The sequence below is a fragment of the Durotheca rogersii genome (assembly GCF_024521655.1).
Source record: "Durotheca rogersii strain YMJ 92031201 chromosome Unknown GGS23scaffold_17, whole genome shotgun sequence".
In the NCBI taxonomy this organism is placed as follows: Eukaryota; Fungi; Ascomycota; class Sordariomycetes; order Xylariales; family Xylariaceae; genus Durotheca; species Durotheca rogersii.
In genome coordinates, this window is record NW_026251248.1 from 370,435 (window position 1) to 385,196 (window position 14,762).

Below are 14,762 nucleotides of genomic sequence, written 5' to 3' on the forward strand. Positions count from 1 at the left end.
AAAACTCGGCGATCAGTTAGTTCACAGCAGGCGTCACGCGAACCCAGCTCGGCCTCGCGAGCAGCAGCAGCGGATGTGCAAAGGAATGCAGAGTCGTTCTTGTTACTAGCAAGCTAAGCCACTACTCTGCCCAGCCAGACGTGGGGGCCGTCTCTCATTCTCCCGCTCTCCTGCTCCTCCTCCTTCTGCCCCCCGGTCCCGGTCCCGCCGCCTAGTAGACGTAGACGCCGGGCTCGTCCTTGGCGGCGGGGTCGAGCTTGCCGTCGGCCTCGAGCTGGCGGAGGGCGCGGGCGGCGCGGGCGGCGCCCTTGCGGACGGCGTCGGGGGTGCGGGGGGCCGGCGCGAGCCCGTACGGCGCCTCGGCCTCGGGCTTGAGCACCGGCACCGCCTTGAGCCCCGCCGCGGCCACGTCCTTGCGCAGGCTCGCCACCCACGCGTCGTCGTACGCCGCGCCGACCACCACGGCCCGCGGCGCGCCCAGCGCTAGGTTGCCCGTCCCCACGCGGCTGCCCCCGCCGCCGCCGCCGCCGGCAGGCGTCGGGATCTCGCCCTTGAGTACCAGCGGGATCTCCACGAGCCCGGCCTTCGGCGAGCTGACGAAGTGGACGACTGCGTGGGGAGGTTGGTTAGTGAGGGCGCTCTGGGTGTCGAGGGAAGAAGAGGGGGGCAAGGGGGAGAGTAAGAGGGAAGAGGGAAGAGAACCCCCGAGTCCGGAGTCGAGAGCCTGGGTAGAGTGGGAAGGACTCGGGAGGCAGGGGTGCGAGGGAGTCGGTTGCTTACCCTCGTAGTCAGGCTGGAGAACCTCCTTGAAGACGTTGCCGAGGTCCTCGGAGTGTCCGCAGAGGATCAAGGGAGTGGCGGTCATGGCTGCTGTTTCTGATGTGGTTGGTAAGTAAGTGGGACGCGTTCCGAGAGCTTGCTGCGAGATGCGGTTGTTGGAGATATCAACTTGCGTGCTGTTGTGGGTTGGCGGAGGAGAGAGAAGTCGAGCTCGGCGCCAGATGGGGGAGGGAGCCGACACCCCCTTTTATACTCGAAGCCGCGGCCCGCGTGACCCTGCGTCCCCGTCACCGTCTCCGTCACTCGCCGCCGGCAATCTGATCCATCGCGTCATTGCTCGACGTGGCACGCAGACGAGGCGGCCCTCTCCGCGCACGGCGGGATCCTGACCGGCCAGCCCACGTCTGCACTATCTAGTGGCAAGGTACGTGGGAATATACGGGCTATACCTTGTGCTCTATCGGCTCCCCCAGCTGACCTTAGGGGGAACCAAAAAAGGGGGGGCCTTTCCCCCTGACTTGCTGGATGACATACTTCCCCCCCCCCCCGTCTTCGGCGTAGTTGTTGAGTAGTGGCGAGGTACAACGACGCCTTCTCTATGTCCCTGACGCGTCGTGCGCCGAAATTTGAGTGCAACGAGAGGCTTAGGCAGCCGGCAGGAGATCTAGGTCCCACGAGGCTATCCGGAGGGACTCCGGCGAGAGCCTTCTAGAAATTATCCAAGTACGCGTTTCGCAACGGGGGACCGACGCTGTGGCACCCGGGAGGGCCTGGGGGCTTCTATCCCTCCGGTGCTTCGAGTGCGCTCGCGCCAACCTGGCCTGTCGTCTCGGCGCGCACCGGACCGAAGTGACGTGTCCTTATAGCCTCATCTGCCTCTGGTCACGCCTGCACACGTGGAACATGGCGAGCGAGTCCAGGTCGGGCGTGCGCCGTGCTGACGTCAAGCCAGCCGGCTATCTCTCTCTGCCTCTGTCTCTCGCTGCTTGGCCCCGCATGGCCATCGCCTAGGGCGGTCCTGTCATCTCCCCCAGCCTGCCACACGAGATTTCCCGTCGGATCCGATCAGTCACCGAGTTGACGTCATTAGCAAGGCTGCGAGCCAAGTCGCGGCCCGCCGCGAGCGAGAGAGCTCTAAGGAACGCCAGGCGATCGCGAACCACTCGTATGTGCTAGGCTTGGTAGTCAGGAGAGAGGACAGAAAGAGAGGGAAGGGGGTGGAGGGGGGGGAGGGGGGGGGATACTACATGCCGCGAATTAACAACCTGATATTGGTGAAATGCTACACTTACGAGGGACCATAGCACGAAACTAGATCGTCGGTCCGCGTCGAGTCATCACGTCTAGCGGTCGTGACGATCTGCATCCAGGCTCTAGTGCCGATAGAGGGTGGGAGCACGAGAACGGGTTGCGGAAGCCGGTTTCGAGCATTAGCGAATAGCTGCAACTCCAGGAGATTAGGCTGGGAGGAAAGTCTCGGGCGGCGTATCGCTAGAGAGTGACGTAGCGAAGACCCGGAATCGACGGGCTACGAGGTACGATAGACCAACAGCGTCTGTACAGGCTACGACCGAATCGGCCACGATAAAAATTCCCGGCCAGACGTCACAGGGGCAAGAAATCTATCATTTAATAGTACCGATATGACCTGAAACTCCTGAGGCGCGCATCTCGGCACACCAAATGAGGGAGGAGAGCTCATCCCGTAGTCGGATCCCCTTCCCTCAATTTCATTTCACTCTTTTTTTCTGTCTTGTGTCTACTTTCGTCTCGTTCGCCTCGTAACGTGTGAGGCGTGCATTCCCGTGCAGAGGCGGTTGTTGGTTCGACCCCTGAACGGTGCATCGCTAAGCTTCCCGGACGACTTTATCAATTGCTTTCGCCACGTATTCGACATTTCTTGTGTTTAGCCCGGCCATGCTGATACGGCCGTTCTTGGTCATGTAGATATGGGCGTCCGAGCGGATCTTGAGGACTTGGGCTTCGGACAGACCAGTGAAGCTGAACATGCCGATCTGGTCGGTGATGTGGTTCCAGGTGCCGGGTGTGCCCAGCTCTTCTAGCTTCTCTCGCAGGGCCTTGCGCATGGCGATGATACGACCGGACATAGTACGTAGATTCTCCTCCCACTCGGCGAAGAGCTTTGGGTCGTTGAGGACAGTGCTGGCAATACGGGCGCCGTACAACGGGGGATTTGAGATCTCAGATCGTTGCAGGATGGCGAGCTGGGAAGCAATTCGGGCGATGGTAGTCTCAGCATCCGGCGCGGGTCCGGTCACGGCGTGGAAGCAGCCTGCTCTCTCACCGTAGAGGCCGAAGTTCTTGGCAAAGCTTTGCGCCACGACCAGCTCGAAGCCCTGCTCGACGAAATATCGAACCGCGGCGTTGTCCCGCGTCAAGTCGCCGGACGCAAAGCCCTGATAAGCAGTGTCGAAGAAGGGGAAGTGGTTCTTGCGGCGTAGCACCTCGGCAATCTCCTTCCACTGTTCCAAGGTAGGGTCAACTCCGGTGGGGTTGTGGGCGCAGGCGTGCAGCAGGACGATGGACCGATCCGGGGCGTCCAGTAACGTGGATTTCATACCCTCGAAATCCAGTCCTCTCGTCTCCTTGGAGAAGTAGGGGTATTTTGCGATAGGGATGCCGACGTTGGTGAAGATCTGGTTGTGGTTTGCCCACGTGGGATCCGAGAGATAGACCTTCTTGGTACCCGGATAGAACTTAGCGAGGAAGAGAGCGCCCAAGTGAACGGCACCGGTGCCGGAGATGGTCTGCACGGAGGTGACGCGCTTCTCCTTGATAGCGGGAGAATCGGCACCGCCGAGGATGAGTTCGGCGGCCTTGCTAGTGAAAGAGGGGATACCAGCAATCGGGGCATATTCGTGATTTAGCTCGGGATCGTTGCGAAGGATCTCGTCTGCCTACGCCCGAGACGAAGGGGTAAGCGGCTAAGCTAGAACAAGGGGAAGAAGGGAGTTACCTTCTTGACCACGGGCAATACCCACGGTTTGGCGTTGTCATCGCGATAAGCCCCAATACCCTAGATTTCCCCATTAGCAGCGACCCTCAAGACAGGATCGGGGTCGTGTAGGGTGCACTGTCGTAGTAGGGTGGGTTTATAGGGAGCAGGAGCAGGGGGTTTCTGGCGGACTGTCGCTATATGGTACATACCAAATCTACCTTATTCGGGTCCTGGTCAGCCCGGTAGGCTCTCATCAACCCGAACAAGGGGTCTTCGGGGGCCTGAGGGACGACCTCGGCGGTGAAGCTGGTGGCGGAAGGGGGCGACATTTGTCTGGCTAGGCTCTTAACTCTAGAGAGGGATTGCTCGCGGTAGGACGTATCGGAGGGCATGGTGCGAGAGAAGGAGGGGGGGGAGAAGGAGAGAGAGAGACGGAGGGCGTTTAAATACGGGCAGGTATTGTTGGCAGCACCTTGGGGTAGCTGTTAGCTGTTAGGCGGCAGAGAGGTATGTAGGTAGGTAGGCGTCGTAATAGATACAGGTGGGTGTGGTGCGAGTCGACCGCCAAGCTGACCGGGCCAGTGGATACGAAATGCAGCGAAGGCAATAGGCTGGCTGGGGAGCTCCTCTTTGGGCTCTCGTGTGTTTGTTTTGCGCGAGCAGACGGCCCAATCCAACGGCCAGCTCGCTTTGGATTGAGCACCGGGGTGTTAGGAGAGATACTATTAGAAATAGTAACTGGAGGAACGGGCGTGTTCGAGAGGGAGACGTAGGCGCTCCAGTCGGGGACGAGGGGCGACGAGGGGCGACGAGATGGGGAGGACCTTAGCGGCAAGCGGGGTGGTGAGTGGGCTGAGAATGGAGTTGTTAGGTAAGAGAGTGTCCCGACTTACGACCGCCTAAGATGGGTACCTGGGCAGGTCGGGAAGGAGGTGGTATCGGCGGGGTTTTCTGTACTTGTCTGCGGCAGTGTCGGCAGGTAGAGGCGGGCGGAGAGATGGCCGGTGAGGTACCTGCGGCAGAAGTATTTAGGCAGGGCAGGCTACCTTCGAGGGCAGGTATTTTTATTTATTTTCCTGCTTGGGCACTCCGGTCAGTTGACGCCAGGTGGGTTCGATGCGGGCAAGCATGCGTTATGCTGCGCTACGCTATGCTATGCTACCTAGCTAATGTAGGTTCGTCTGCAGTCTAGGACGTAAGGCAAAGCGCCCTGGAGTTGGTTCCGGAGCACGAAAAGGGGATGCCTACAGCTTGACAAGGCCGGCCGGAGGCGATAAGGCGACGGTGGTGCTATCTTACGTGCCTTGGTGTCACTCGCGGCCGAAGGGGAACTGTAGAGGCGGTCAGTTAAAAAAAACCCCAATTAAAAACAAGGTAATATCGGCCTGATGAGTCCAAAACTGGTAGGTAATAATAGGCTTGGGGAGGGGGACGATCAGATAGAAAGAAAGAAACAAAGAAAAGGAGAATGGCAAAATCGGCGTCTGCCAACCAGCTCGTCAACACTGCACTCTCTATGGGTTTAAAAAAAAACCCCCCTACTTAGCTCACTCACCTCTCTTGGGGGCTGGGAGGCGGGGGTGGATTTCTGCGAGAGAAGAAAAGAATACCCCAGATGGGGGGAGCCACCGCGTCCACCATCCACGCCCACCCTACTTATCTACTTCCGGCGGGGGGGGATCTACCTAGGCAATTAATCTTAGGTAGGAACCCGCTCGTGCATTCTTCCCTCGAAATCATGCCTGCTAGGACCGCTTTGCCTAGGTTGGGGGGGAGCGCGTGGACAGATTCCCGTCCCCGTGAGATGGATATTTGACGATGGTGGCCAGGTTAGACCCTTTTCTTCTTCAGCGAAGCCGAGGTTCCGCGACACTACCGCCCCGGCTCGGCTTTAGCCTGTCCGAGAGACCCGGCAGCGACCCGAGGGCGCTTTCGTCATCGAGCAGAGAGATGTCTACATAAGAGTGCTGAGGATGATGGCAGCGGACGCTTTCTTGTCTACCTACCTATCTACCCAAATCCCCTCTCTTCGTTGGATGGGACGGATGTGGTCGAGTGGGCGAAGATGCCGAACCCACCCGTCCAAGTCGTGGCCAAGCTCGGTATTCATAGTTGAGCACGCCCTAGCCTTAGGTAGGTAGGTACCTATCTTATGCGCCTCTTATCTGCGCTTCTCACCCTATCCACGTACGATGTCGATCCCGTATGCCCGTCTGGCTTCAGTAGGAATGCCTACATGTGCCCGGTAATATATGACAGGTACAAACACACTCTAAATCTCGACCCTACATCACTTGAGCGGGTCTCCTTTTCCCCGGTACATGCGCAGACCGCTTAGGTAGAGATGCATCGCCAACGGCGCAACCTCCCCTGCAGAATTAATCAATGGCAGGCTCCATGGCAAGGAAAGGTAGGGAGATTCCGGGCAGAGCCAATCTGGCTATCCTGAAAGGTCGCAGGACTCGGCATGCGACATATCTTCTTGCCGAGAAATTATACGTCGAGGCAGGTCCCGTAGACAGCACTGCGAGTACCCCTAAAAGCTGCAAGGATTCTAATACAAGCTTGGTCCGACATGTGATGATCTGACCTGCTTACTCTCTTCTTCCTTCACATGCACCCACGCGAATCGACCGACCCGATGCGGCGCGTTTCCCTCTCCTTCGTGCAGCGGGAAAAGAGGTAGTTGTCTCTACATACATCATATCCTCACCTCGCTCGCGGATCATATGACCAGATCCCATACGATCAAGAAGGCGCACAGCCCGCACGTCGCGAAGAACGTGTACCTGGCCGGGCTCGCCTTCTGCGTCGCCTGCTTCAGCTGCCTGTTGCCCCCGCCGACGTTCTCCGCCGTCTTCTCCGAGTCCGAGACCAGCTGCTCGATGCCCGCCGACTGCGTCGTCAGCGTGTCGATGAGCTGCGTCTGGAGCTCCGAAATCTCCATCAGCGACTTCTCCGCCGTCCTGTTTTTTGCCTCCGTTAGCAGCAGATTCCCGGCTATTCGTAAATCCCCGATCCACCTACCTAACTTGGTCCAGTGTGCTCTCGTAATGTTTAAGCATGTCTTGGTTGTCCCTCTCGAACATTTGGATTTGCTCCGCCGTCAGATCCCCTCCAGCCGGTGCGTAGGGTGGCGTCTCGTCGGGTGGTGGTGCGGTTTGACTTGGTCTCCTCCGCGGTTCAGCCGCGCCTCCCGCCTCCTGCGCGTTTCCTAACGCGCCGAGAGGCGGACCGCCCTGCCTCTGTGACTTGGCCAGCACACTCCTAGTCTTCTCCATCTCTCTTGTCAGTCGCCTCTCCATCATGTCCTGCTGCGTCTTGACGCATCCCTGTAGTCGGTGTCGTAGAAGCCATAAGATGCTGTCCCGGTGCGTGCTGAGAGCGCTCGCGCGCTCTTCCGCCGCGACGTGCGCGGGCGATTTGTCGACCGGCGACCCGCCCGCCGCCCACGCGCCCAGCGCGCCCAGGCCGCGGGCGGCGAATTTCTTCTGGATCACCTTGGACGCGATCTCGGATCGGGCTTGCTCGACATCGGCGAGATGGCGGATGCTGGCGTTGAGCTCCCGAAGTAGTTTTTTGGCGTTCGCGTCGATCTCCTCGCGTTCTCGGTTCGAGAGCGGCCGCGGTTGTCCGTCTTTCTGGGCGGTCCGGATCAGCGTTTTCCGCGGCTGGGCGGTCGAGAGGTAGGATTGTCGGATATTCCTGAGATCGGCATGGAGCGAAACGATGTGAGAGTTCTAGACTTACGGCAGCTTGTTAGCAGGTGCTGCGCGGCAAATAGCCGGACGGTGGCCGAGAGAACTTGCTATTCGGTAAGCCTCCCTCAAGAAATCGTCCAGGTCGTCGAAGCTGAAGCTCCCTTTCGACGTGGAGACCTCGTGCGGCTTGAGAAGGCCATTGAAAACCGGCGTGAGGTCGGTCATGGCGGGATAACAGTACAGGAAGACGGCAATCAACTGAGCGACACGTCCATTTGGGGGGGAGTTGGAGGCGGGGATTTCCCGTTAAACAACTGGAAGCTGTAGAGGCGTTGACGTGACGGAATCTCAAGTTAGCAGCAACCTGTCCAATTCGATAGGAGCTGATATGCATCTACCGGTTAGGATGGGGATCCGCCATAACGTCGGGCGGATGGGCAGGATGTACTCCCATGTGGCTGAGGCGCCCCATTTCAGAGGTTAGGTACCCAGGTACCCCCTACGTGGGCGACTTTCCGCAACAAAAAAAAAAAAAAGGCCACGACGGAAGCGGCCAGAGAAGAAAGCGGCCGCGGAAGCGAAGCGCGCAGTTCGCCTCCGACTCGCTTCCGACGACCGCTAAGGCCGGCAATGGCTGGAATTACGTGCTGTAGGTGTTTACCTTGTGGACAGGAAGGGCGAAAGTGATAGCAGCACCCATCGCCGCGGGATACGACATTTCGTAGAAATAGGCACCTATGCCGACAACGCAAGGGGGATGGATCTCCTCGCCCGCAGCGCTCGCAGATAAACACCCAATTCATAGCCTACTTTACGGAGTTACAGCCCGCGCCATGACCCATGTCATATGCATACGTCCCATTCCCGTGCCGGTCTCGCTTCCGCCCGGATGCTTGATGGCTAGAGAGGAACGCATGTCCGAAAGTTGACCGGGGGGAGGGGAGACTTACTGGCTTTAAAGGGAGATATCGGTACCGTTCAGGGTCTTGCCATTTTTTTCCCGCTCAGTCTTACAAGTCGATGCTGTTGCCGACGTGATTTGGATCTGTCCTCGCCATGGATGATAACCAAAAGATAACACCGGCACCAAAAGACTCCCGCGACGATGGGTCGCAGAAGAGCTACTCGGTGAAAGACGGAGAATTGACATCCCAAGAGCTCGAGCGGGATAGTTTTCGTGCCCAACCAGGAACGCCCGATAGTCATGAAGACGGTCGTAGCTCTCAGAACGGCGTCGAGGGTGCCGGTGAAGCCCAGGGCCTTGACGCGCTCTCTCGCGCCTCCAGCGCGCCCCTCTACAGCGTCTTCTCGCCCTCCCTGAAATGGTGGATAATTGCCTTGAATGGTATGATCGCCTTCATCTCGCCCATCACCGCCAACATATACTTCCCGGCGATCCCCTCGCTCGCACGGGACCTGGGCGTGTCGATCGCCGACATCAACCTGACGGTAACCACCTTCATGGTCTTCCAAGCCATAGCCCCTACTTTCTTTGGTGACTTCAGCGACGCGGCCGGGCGGCGGCCGGCTTCGATGATTGCGCTCGTCGTCTACCTCTGCGCCAACATCGGCCTCGCCGTCCAGCGCAAATTTATCGCGCTGCTGCTTTTGCGCATGCTGCAGAGTGCCGGGAGTAGCGGCACCCTCTCTCTCGTGTATGCTGTGGTCGCGGATCTCGCCCCGAGCTCGGAGAGGGGCAGGTCCATGGCCGTCGTCGGGGCGGGCATCACAATTGGCCCAACTCTAGGACCCGTAATCGGCGGCTTGCTCGCCCAGTACCTCGGGTGGCCGTCCATATTCTGGTTCCTGTGCATCGTAACTGTGGTCTTGATAATCCCCTACGCGCTGACGGTGCCGGAGACGGGGAGAAGGGTGGTAGGGAACGGGTCCATCCCGCCGCAGGGTTGGAACATGACGCTCATCGACTATGTCCGGCTCCGACGCCAGGCCCGGAATCGGCCAGCGTCCACCGATCCGCGACGGAAGATCCGTCTCCCCAACCCGCTGCACACCCTTGCCGTCGTCGCCGAAAAGGAGATGGCGCTGGTGCTGTTCTACAACGCCACTCTCTACTTGGGCTTCATGATTGCCACCGTCACTATCTCCTCCCAATTTTCCGAGATCTACCACTACAGCGACATCGAGCTCGGACTTTGTTATCTGCCCATCGGATCAGCAACAATCTTCTCGTCGGTTGTCAACGGTCTGCTGGCGGATTGGAATTACCGGCGCATAGCCAAGAAGCTAGGCGTCGAGGTCGACCGGAAGCGTGGAGAAAATCTTGGAAGCTTCCCTATCGAGAAGGCCCGTCTTCAGCTAGTGTACCCGCTTCTCGTCGTCGGCACCGCTGCATACATCGCATTTGGCTGGGCGCTGCATAAGGAAACCCACGTGGCCGTGCCCCTCGTGCTGTCGTTCTTCATCGGGTTGTGCATCACCGGCCCTTTCCAGATCCTCAACATGCTCATTGTCGATCTGCACCCGGAGGCCCCGGCCACGGCTACGGCCGCAAACAACCTGGTCCGGTGCCTGTCCGGCGCGGTAGCGACGGCAGTTATAGATTATATGATAAGAGGCTGGGGACGAGGATGGGCCTTCACCTTCTTCGCCCTGCTATTCAGCCTTTGCTCGCCGGCGCTTGTCGCCATCGATAGATACGGACCCCAGTGGAGGGAAGAGCGCCGGCAGAAGATGGAGAGAGCCGCGGAAAAGAAGGAGGTCGGAAAGAGAGAAAAAGCAAATTCTGGGGCCCTGCGAAACGGTGGCGTTCTGACCGAGTCTCCGTCCACCGTCCTCCCGTTAAATTCGGTCAACCCCATTTAGAATCCTGCAGATCGATGGGTTCTTTCGTATTCCCCATTCGCGTAGACAGAGCGAGACATGGATGTCCAAAGAGGGGGTTAAGAGGAGGTGGTAGGTACTTTATCGTATTCTCTATATGGTAAATACGGCGGCGGTTGCACAGCGCCTGTGTGCGTGAGAATCCCTAGACGGGGCCGTAACACCAAGACAAAATTGCATCGCATATCCTGGGAGTTGGCATGATCTGACGATATCAAACGACGAACACGAAGCAAGAGGGTTTTGCTATATAAACAATTTATACCTATGTATTAGCCTGTACTAACACGATGCTTCATGTACGGTATATACTGTTTAACAGAATATCAGTGTGCGGGTTGTCCGTCTAATTAAATATACTTGGTGTAGGTACCTGCCCATGTGCTTTTCAACTGGGCGGTCGTCTCTTCCTCACTTCAACCTACTCAACAACCATCCTCACGACTTAACACGAAGAAGAAAGTCGCATCGCCTCGCTCGTCATTGCCGGTTCTCTAAAAGATCCCCAAATCTTTAGAAAATGGAATAAAGATAAGATGCGGCATCCGCACCCTTCATGATGGCACGTACACTCCCATGGCAGCGCATCAGAACCAGCCCACCGCTCGCGACCATGTCGACGACTCCCGTCCGTCATCAGCGAGAGGGACGCAGTGGGCCTGATCCCAACGGCCTAGTAGCATCAACCCCCGCACCGCGTAAGCAGACGCGCAGACTGGCCCCCGAGTCCTCATTAGCGTCGTCGTCGCCGCCTCCGGAGCCGCTCGCCGAGAGGTGAGTCTTATCGTACCTCGCCCCGCCCACCACCGCGCCGTCGCTACACGTCTGGGAGCCTCGCTAACCGGCGCCCGGGTCTCCCCGGGTCTCCCCAGTCCCATGCTGGCCGGCCTCGAGCGCGACGACCGCTTCCGCATGGTCGAGGACGAGCTGCTCGCCACGGCGCGGCTCTTCACGGCGCACCTGCACGCGGCGGAGTACGCGCGGCTCAAGGCCGCTGCGTCGGAGCGCCCCATCCGCGGCATCGCGCGGCCCGTCGTCGGCCGCGCGACGAACGCGGCGAAGTGGAAGCTCGGGCGGCGCGCGCGCCTCGAGCGAGAAGCACAGGTCGAGGACGGAAGGGAGGCTCGGCGAGGCGATGCGCGGGGCTCGACCTCGCTGCTCGGGCTCATGGAGGGCCCGCAGCCGCAGGGCGCGCGGCTGGGCGGCTTGGATGCGGCGGCGATGGCGCCGCGAGCGACGACGCGCGCGGCAGCCGGGTTTGAGGCGCCGTGGGCGGGAGACCGGAGCGCTGCTGTGCACGGGCAGCGGGACGGGCTTTTTGGGAGCAGCAAGGGCGTGCGCAAGCGGGCCTGGGACGAAGACGAGGAGACCGAGAGCGACGGCGGAGATGACGAACTAGATGCTACCGCTCCGAGCAGGCCAACTAGCAACGTGCTACCGGCAACGACTGCATCTCAGCCACTGGCGCAATCAAAGCCCGCTCCAGCCGTGGACGGGGAGAACAAGAAGTCGCGCGGCTTGGCGGTAGATGCCCGCTCTACGACCAAGGTGACGGGGTCTAAGGCTACGGAGGATGGGGCGGGGTCGTCGGGTGATTCGGACGATGATCTCCTAAGCCGCGTCAAGCGGCGGCAGGAAGACCGGCAGCGCATGCGGGAGCAGCGTAAGAGATTAATGGCTAGCAAGCCTCGGTCCGAACAGGCGGTGGATGATATTATCCCGGGTTTTTTATGATACACATCATACTCCACACCCCCAAACCCCCTTTTCCGCGCATCACCTCTTTTTCCACTCTATACACAGACAACGCTTAGGTACTATATAAAACACGCTTCACGCATCGAAACCACCCCCACCCTTTGCGCCTTTCCCGCGCCTACGACGACGGCTCGTAGGGGGTCTGGAAGGGCTTCTCGGCCTGGGGCGTGATGCGGGCGAGGTGGCGGCGCTGGCCGCTCTTCCAGTCGAGCAGGGCCGAGTGCTGCGTCACGCGGTTGTCCCACACGACGACGGTGCCCTCCTCCCACTTGACGCGGGCCTGGAAGTCGGCGCCGTACGCTAGGTGGTCGTACAGGAACTTGAGGATCGCTTCCGACTCCTCCTTCTTAAGGCCCACGATATCGCGGGTGACTGCGCGGCGTCGAGTCAGCTCGGACACATGTGAGGAGGAGAGGAGAGGAAAAGCTTACACTGGGGGTTTATGAAGAGGGCCTTCTCGCCGGTGGCCGGGTGCGTACGGACGATGGGGTGAGCGTTGACGACAGGCTCGCGGCGGCGGATGCTGCCCCGGGCGCTGGACGCGTTGGCCTGCTCGACGCCGGAGTGGGTGGCCTCGAGGCCGTGGAGGCGCTCCTGGAAAAGAGGGCTGAGGCGGCGGTAGGCCTCGACGGCGTCGACGAAGAGGGTGTCGCCGCCGGTCTCGGGCTTGTCGAGGATGTAGAGGAAGGTGGTTCCGGGGGGCTGGCGCTCGTACGAGACGTCAGAGTGCCAGGCGACGGAACTCGTACGGTTCTCGAAGAAGACCTCGGCGCCGCGGTCGCCCTCGCCGCGGTGCACCAGGTGGATCTCGGGGTGGCCCTCGGGCGAGCCCGAGGTGGGGTGGATGTGGTGGCGGCCGAAATAGCCTCCGAACTCTAGCGCGTCGGCGATGGGTAGGTCGGCGAGGTCCTGGTCACGGAAGGCGACGACCTTGCGCTCGGCGACGAAGCGCGCCAGCTGGTCCTTACCGGCGTTACTGAGGGAGCTCAGCTGCACACCGCGGATCTCGGTGCCGATGGTCGGGGTCAGGTGCGTGACGGCGACGCCGTCGGCGAGCAGCTCCGGGTACGAGGTGTCGGCATCCTTGCCGTGCTCGTAGTGCTCGAACGGCTCGAGCGGCGGGTACTTCTGCTCGGGGTTCCACGTCGGCAGGTAGTTCGGGTACTACGGGGGGCGGGTCGTCAGCATCTGGCAAGCGGTTCATCGATCGACTAGCTAGCCGGCCGAATTCTTTTTTTTTTTTTTTGACAGTCTTACCTTAGCCGCCTTAAGGCCCGTCTTGCCCTCCTCGTCCTCCTTCGAGTACTTGTACGGGGCGAGCTCCTTGTACGGCCCGGTGAGGCTAGCGGTCTTATAGTTCTGCGTGAGAGTAGCCGCAGGTGCGGTCTCGGTGGTGGTAGTCAAAATCGCGGCGGGGGCCATGGTGCTTGGTTAACACGCAAGGAGTTACGTTACTTAGGAGGGAGGGCGAGAAAAGGGGTTGACGACGAATGGGGATAGAGAGAGACGGCGACGGGTTCTGGGTATAAATAGAGTACCACTCTAGGCTATCGCTTACTCAACGTCGCGGGGAGGAGTTGGGGAGCATATATGCAGGTTTATATACGCACTCACGCCGCGTTACGGTCCCCGTCAAACATGACCAGCTCATCCGGCACCTCATGCACGAAGATACACAGACACGCAGACACATGCACGCATAGGTCGACAGGAAGACAATCTCGAACTAGCAACACTGATGTGCGAGCAAGGACCTTATCACGCAACCCTCTGCCGCTCCAATAGGAGGCAGCAGATTCCTTGACCTGTACAGCCGCCCATCGCATATCGGGACTAATAACGGGGGGACGTGATGGTGCGCTGCGCCCTCTCCAATCCGCAGTGGAAGACGGGTGCGGGAGAGGACAAGGAGGGGGAGGGGAGGAGGGAAAAAAGAAAAGAGAAGACGGAGTAACGACCCCGCGCCGGTGGTTCGGCTGGTCCTTCCCGCAGTATGGATGTTGCTATCGCGGAGTTGGATCACGTCATTGCCGCCCAGCGCTCGTCACCAACTGCAACCACGACCAACTTCGATGCGCCGCTGCCCCGGCTTTCACCACTCCCGCTATCATGGAGCAATCGCGGATTAGTCACCCTAGTGCTCTCGGGCCTCACCCGGGTTCCTGGTCGCGCGCCGCCACGTCCCCTTCTCTCTCGTCTTCCCCCCCTCCGCTGCAATAAATAGGTACCTACCTAGCAGTCTGCCTGTCTGCCTCCTCTCCTCCTCCCGCGCGCAGATATTGGACGGACACTCTGCTGCTGCTATCACCACCGCTACTACCACAGCCGGTACCGTCCCCCTATCGATTTCTTTGTTGCCGCCGCCCCCCTTCCAGCTCGACACCGACTGCATTGCGCCCCCATCCCCACGTGCGAATGACAACCCCGTCGATGGGGACGGCCGTGAACAGGCATGTCCCTCTGCCCAGCTACCATCTTAGCGAGCCCCGACAAGCGGCGTGGCCCTCGGCAACCCCCCGTCCCTATTCGCTGACGATGATGGCATCGCCTCTTTTGCCTATGCCGCCCCTCCGATAGGACTGGACCTAGTCAGGTGCAGAGATAACTACCTCATAGTCGAGTGCCGAGATCGTCGTTACACGGAAATCCCAGCCAGCGTGACCGGTTGGTTGGTCAGATCGGTTAAGGAGCCCTCGTCCTGGCTGCGTTGCCATCTGCCCTCC

At 59.8% G+C, this 14,762-nt stretch overlaps 6 protein-coding genes across 6 annotated transcripts; 2 read left to right on the forward strand and 4 right to left on the reverse strand.

Annotated features, from left to right (window-relative positions):
- Window positions 1-211: 211 nt before the first annotated feature.
- Window positions 212-865, reverse strand: GGS23DRAFT_598363 (uncharacterized protein; the record flags this gene model as incomplete). Its single annotated transcript, XM_051518761.1, has 2 exons — window positions 212-609; window positions 781-865. 2 exons carry the CDS (start codon window positions 863-865, stop codon window positions 212-214), a joined length of 483 nt encoding a protein of 160 aa, XP_051370294.1.
- Window positions 866-2,627: 1,762 nt separating this feature from the next.
- GGS23DRAFT_598364 (pyridoxal phosphate-dependent transferase) lies at window positions 2,628-4,131 on the reverse strand (the record flags this gene model as incomplete). Its single annotated transcript, XM_051518762.1, has 3 exons — window positions 2,628-3,698; window positions 3,758-3,817; window positions 3,949-4,131. The coding sequence occupies 3 exons, from the start codon at window positions 4,129-4,131 to the stop codon at window positions 2,628-2,630; spliced, it is 1,314 nt and encodes a 437-aa protein (XP_051370295.1).
- Window positions 4,132-6,396: 2,265 nt separating this feature from the next.
- GGS23DRAFT_140516 (uncharacterized protein) lies at window positions 6,397-7,789 on the reverse strand. Its single transcript, XM_051511259.1, has 3 exons — window positions 7,549-7,789; window positions 6,767-7,479; window positions 6,397-6,705 (listed from the first exon to the last, which is right to left on the reverse strand). Exons 1-3 carry the CDS (start codon window positions 7,663-7,665, stop codon window positions 6,465-6,467), a joined length of 1,071 nt encoding a protein of 356 aa, XP_051370296.1. The 5' UTR covers window positions 7,666-7,789; the 3' UTR covers window positions 6,397-6,464.
- A 376-nt stretch (window positions 7,790-8,165) lies between these two features.
- On the forward strand, window positions 8,166-10,515 carry GGS23DRAFT_140537 (MFS general substrate transporter). Its single transcript, XM_051511261.1, has one exon. It carries the CDS (start codon window positions 8,497-8,499, stop codon window positions 10,261-10,263), a length of 1,767 nt encoding a protein of 588 aa, XP_051370297.1. The 5' UTR covers window positions 8,166-8,496; the 3' UTR covers window positions 10,264-10,515.
- GGS23DRAFT_140538 (uncharacterized protein) lies at window positions 10,516-12,112 on the forward strand. Its single transcript, XM_051511262.1, has 3 exons — window positions 10,516-10,580; window positions 10,651-11,055; window positions 11,154-12,112. The coding sequence occupies exons 2-3, from the start codon at window positions 10,838-10,840 to the stop codon at window positions 12,013-12,015; spliced, it is 1,080 nt and encodes a 359-aa protein (XP_051370298.1). The 5' UTR covers window positions 10,516-10,580; window positions 10,651-10,837; the 3' UTR covers window positions 12,016-12,112.
- Window positions 12,087-13,943, reverse strand: GGS23DRAFT_140524 (TauD-domain-containing protein). The gene is made up of 3 exons (XM_051511260.1): window positions 13,297-13,943; window positions 12,471-13,203; window positions 12,087-12,411 (listed from the first exon to the last, which is right to left on the reverse strand). Exons 1-3 carry the CDS (start codon window positions 13,459-13,461, stop codon window positions 12,158-12,160), a joined length of 1,152 nt encoding a protein of 383 aa, XP_051370299.1. The 5' UTR covers window positions 13,462-13,943; the 3' UTR covers window positions 12,087-12,157.
- Window positions 13,944-14,762: the final 819 nt, after the last annotated feature.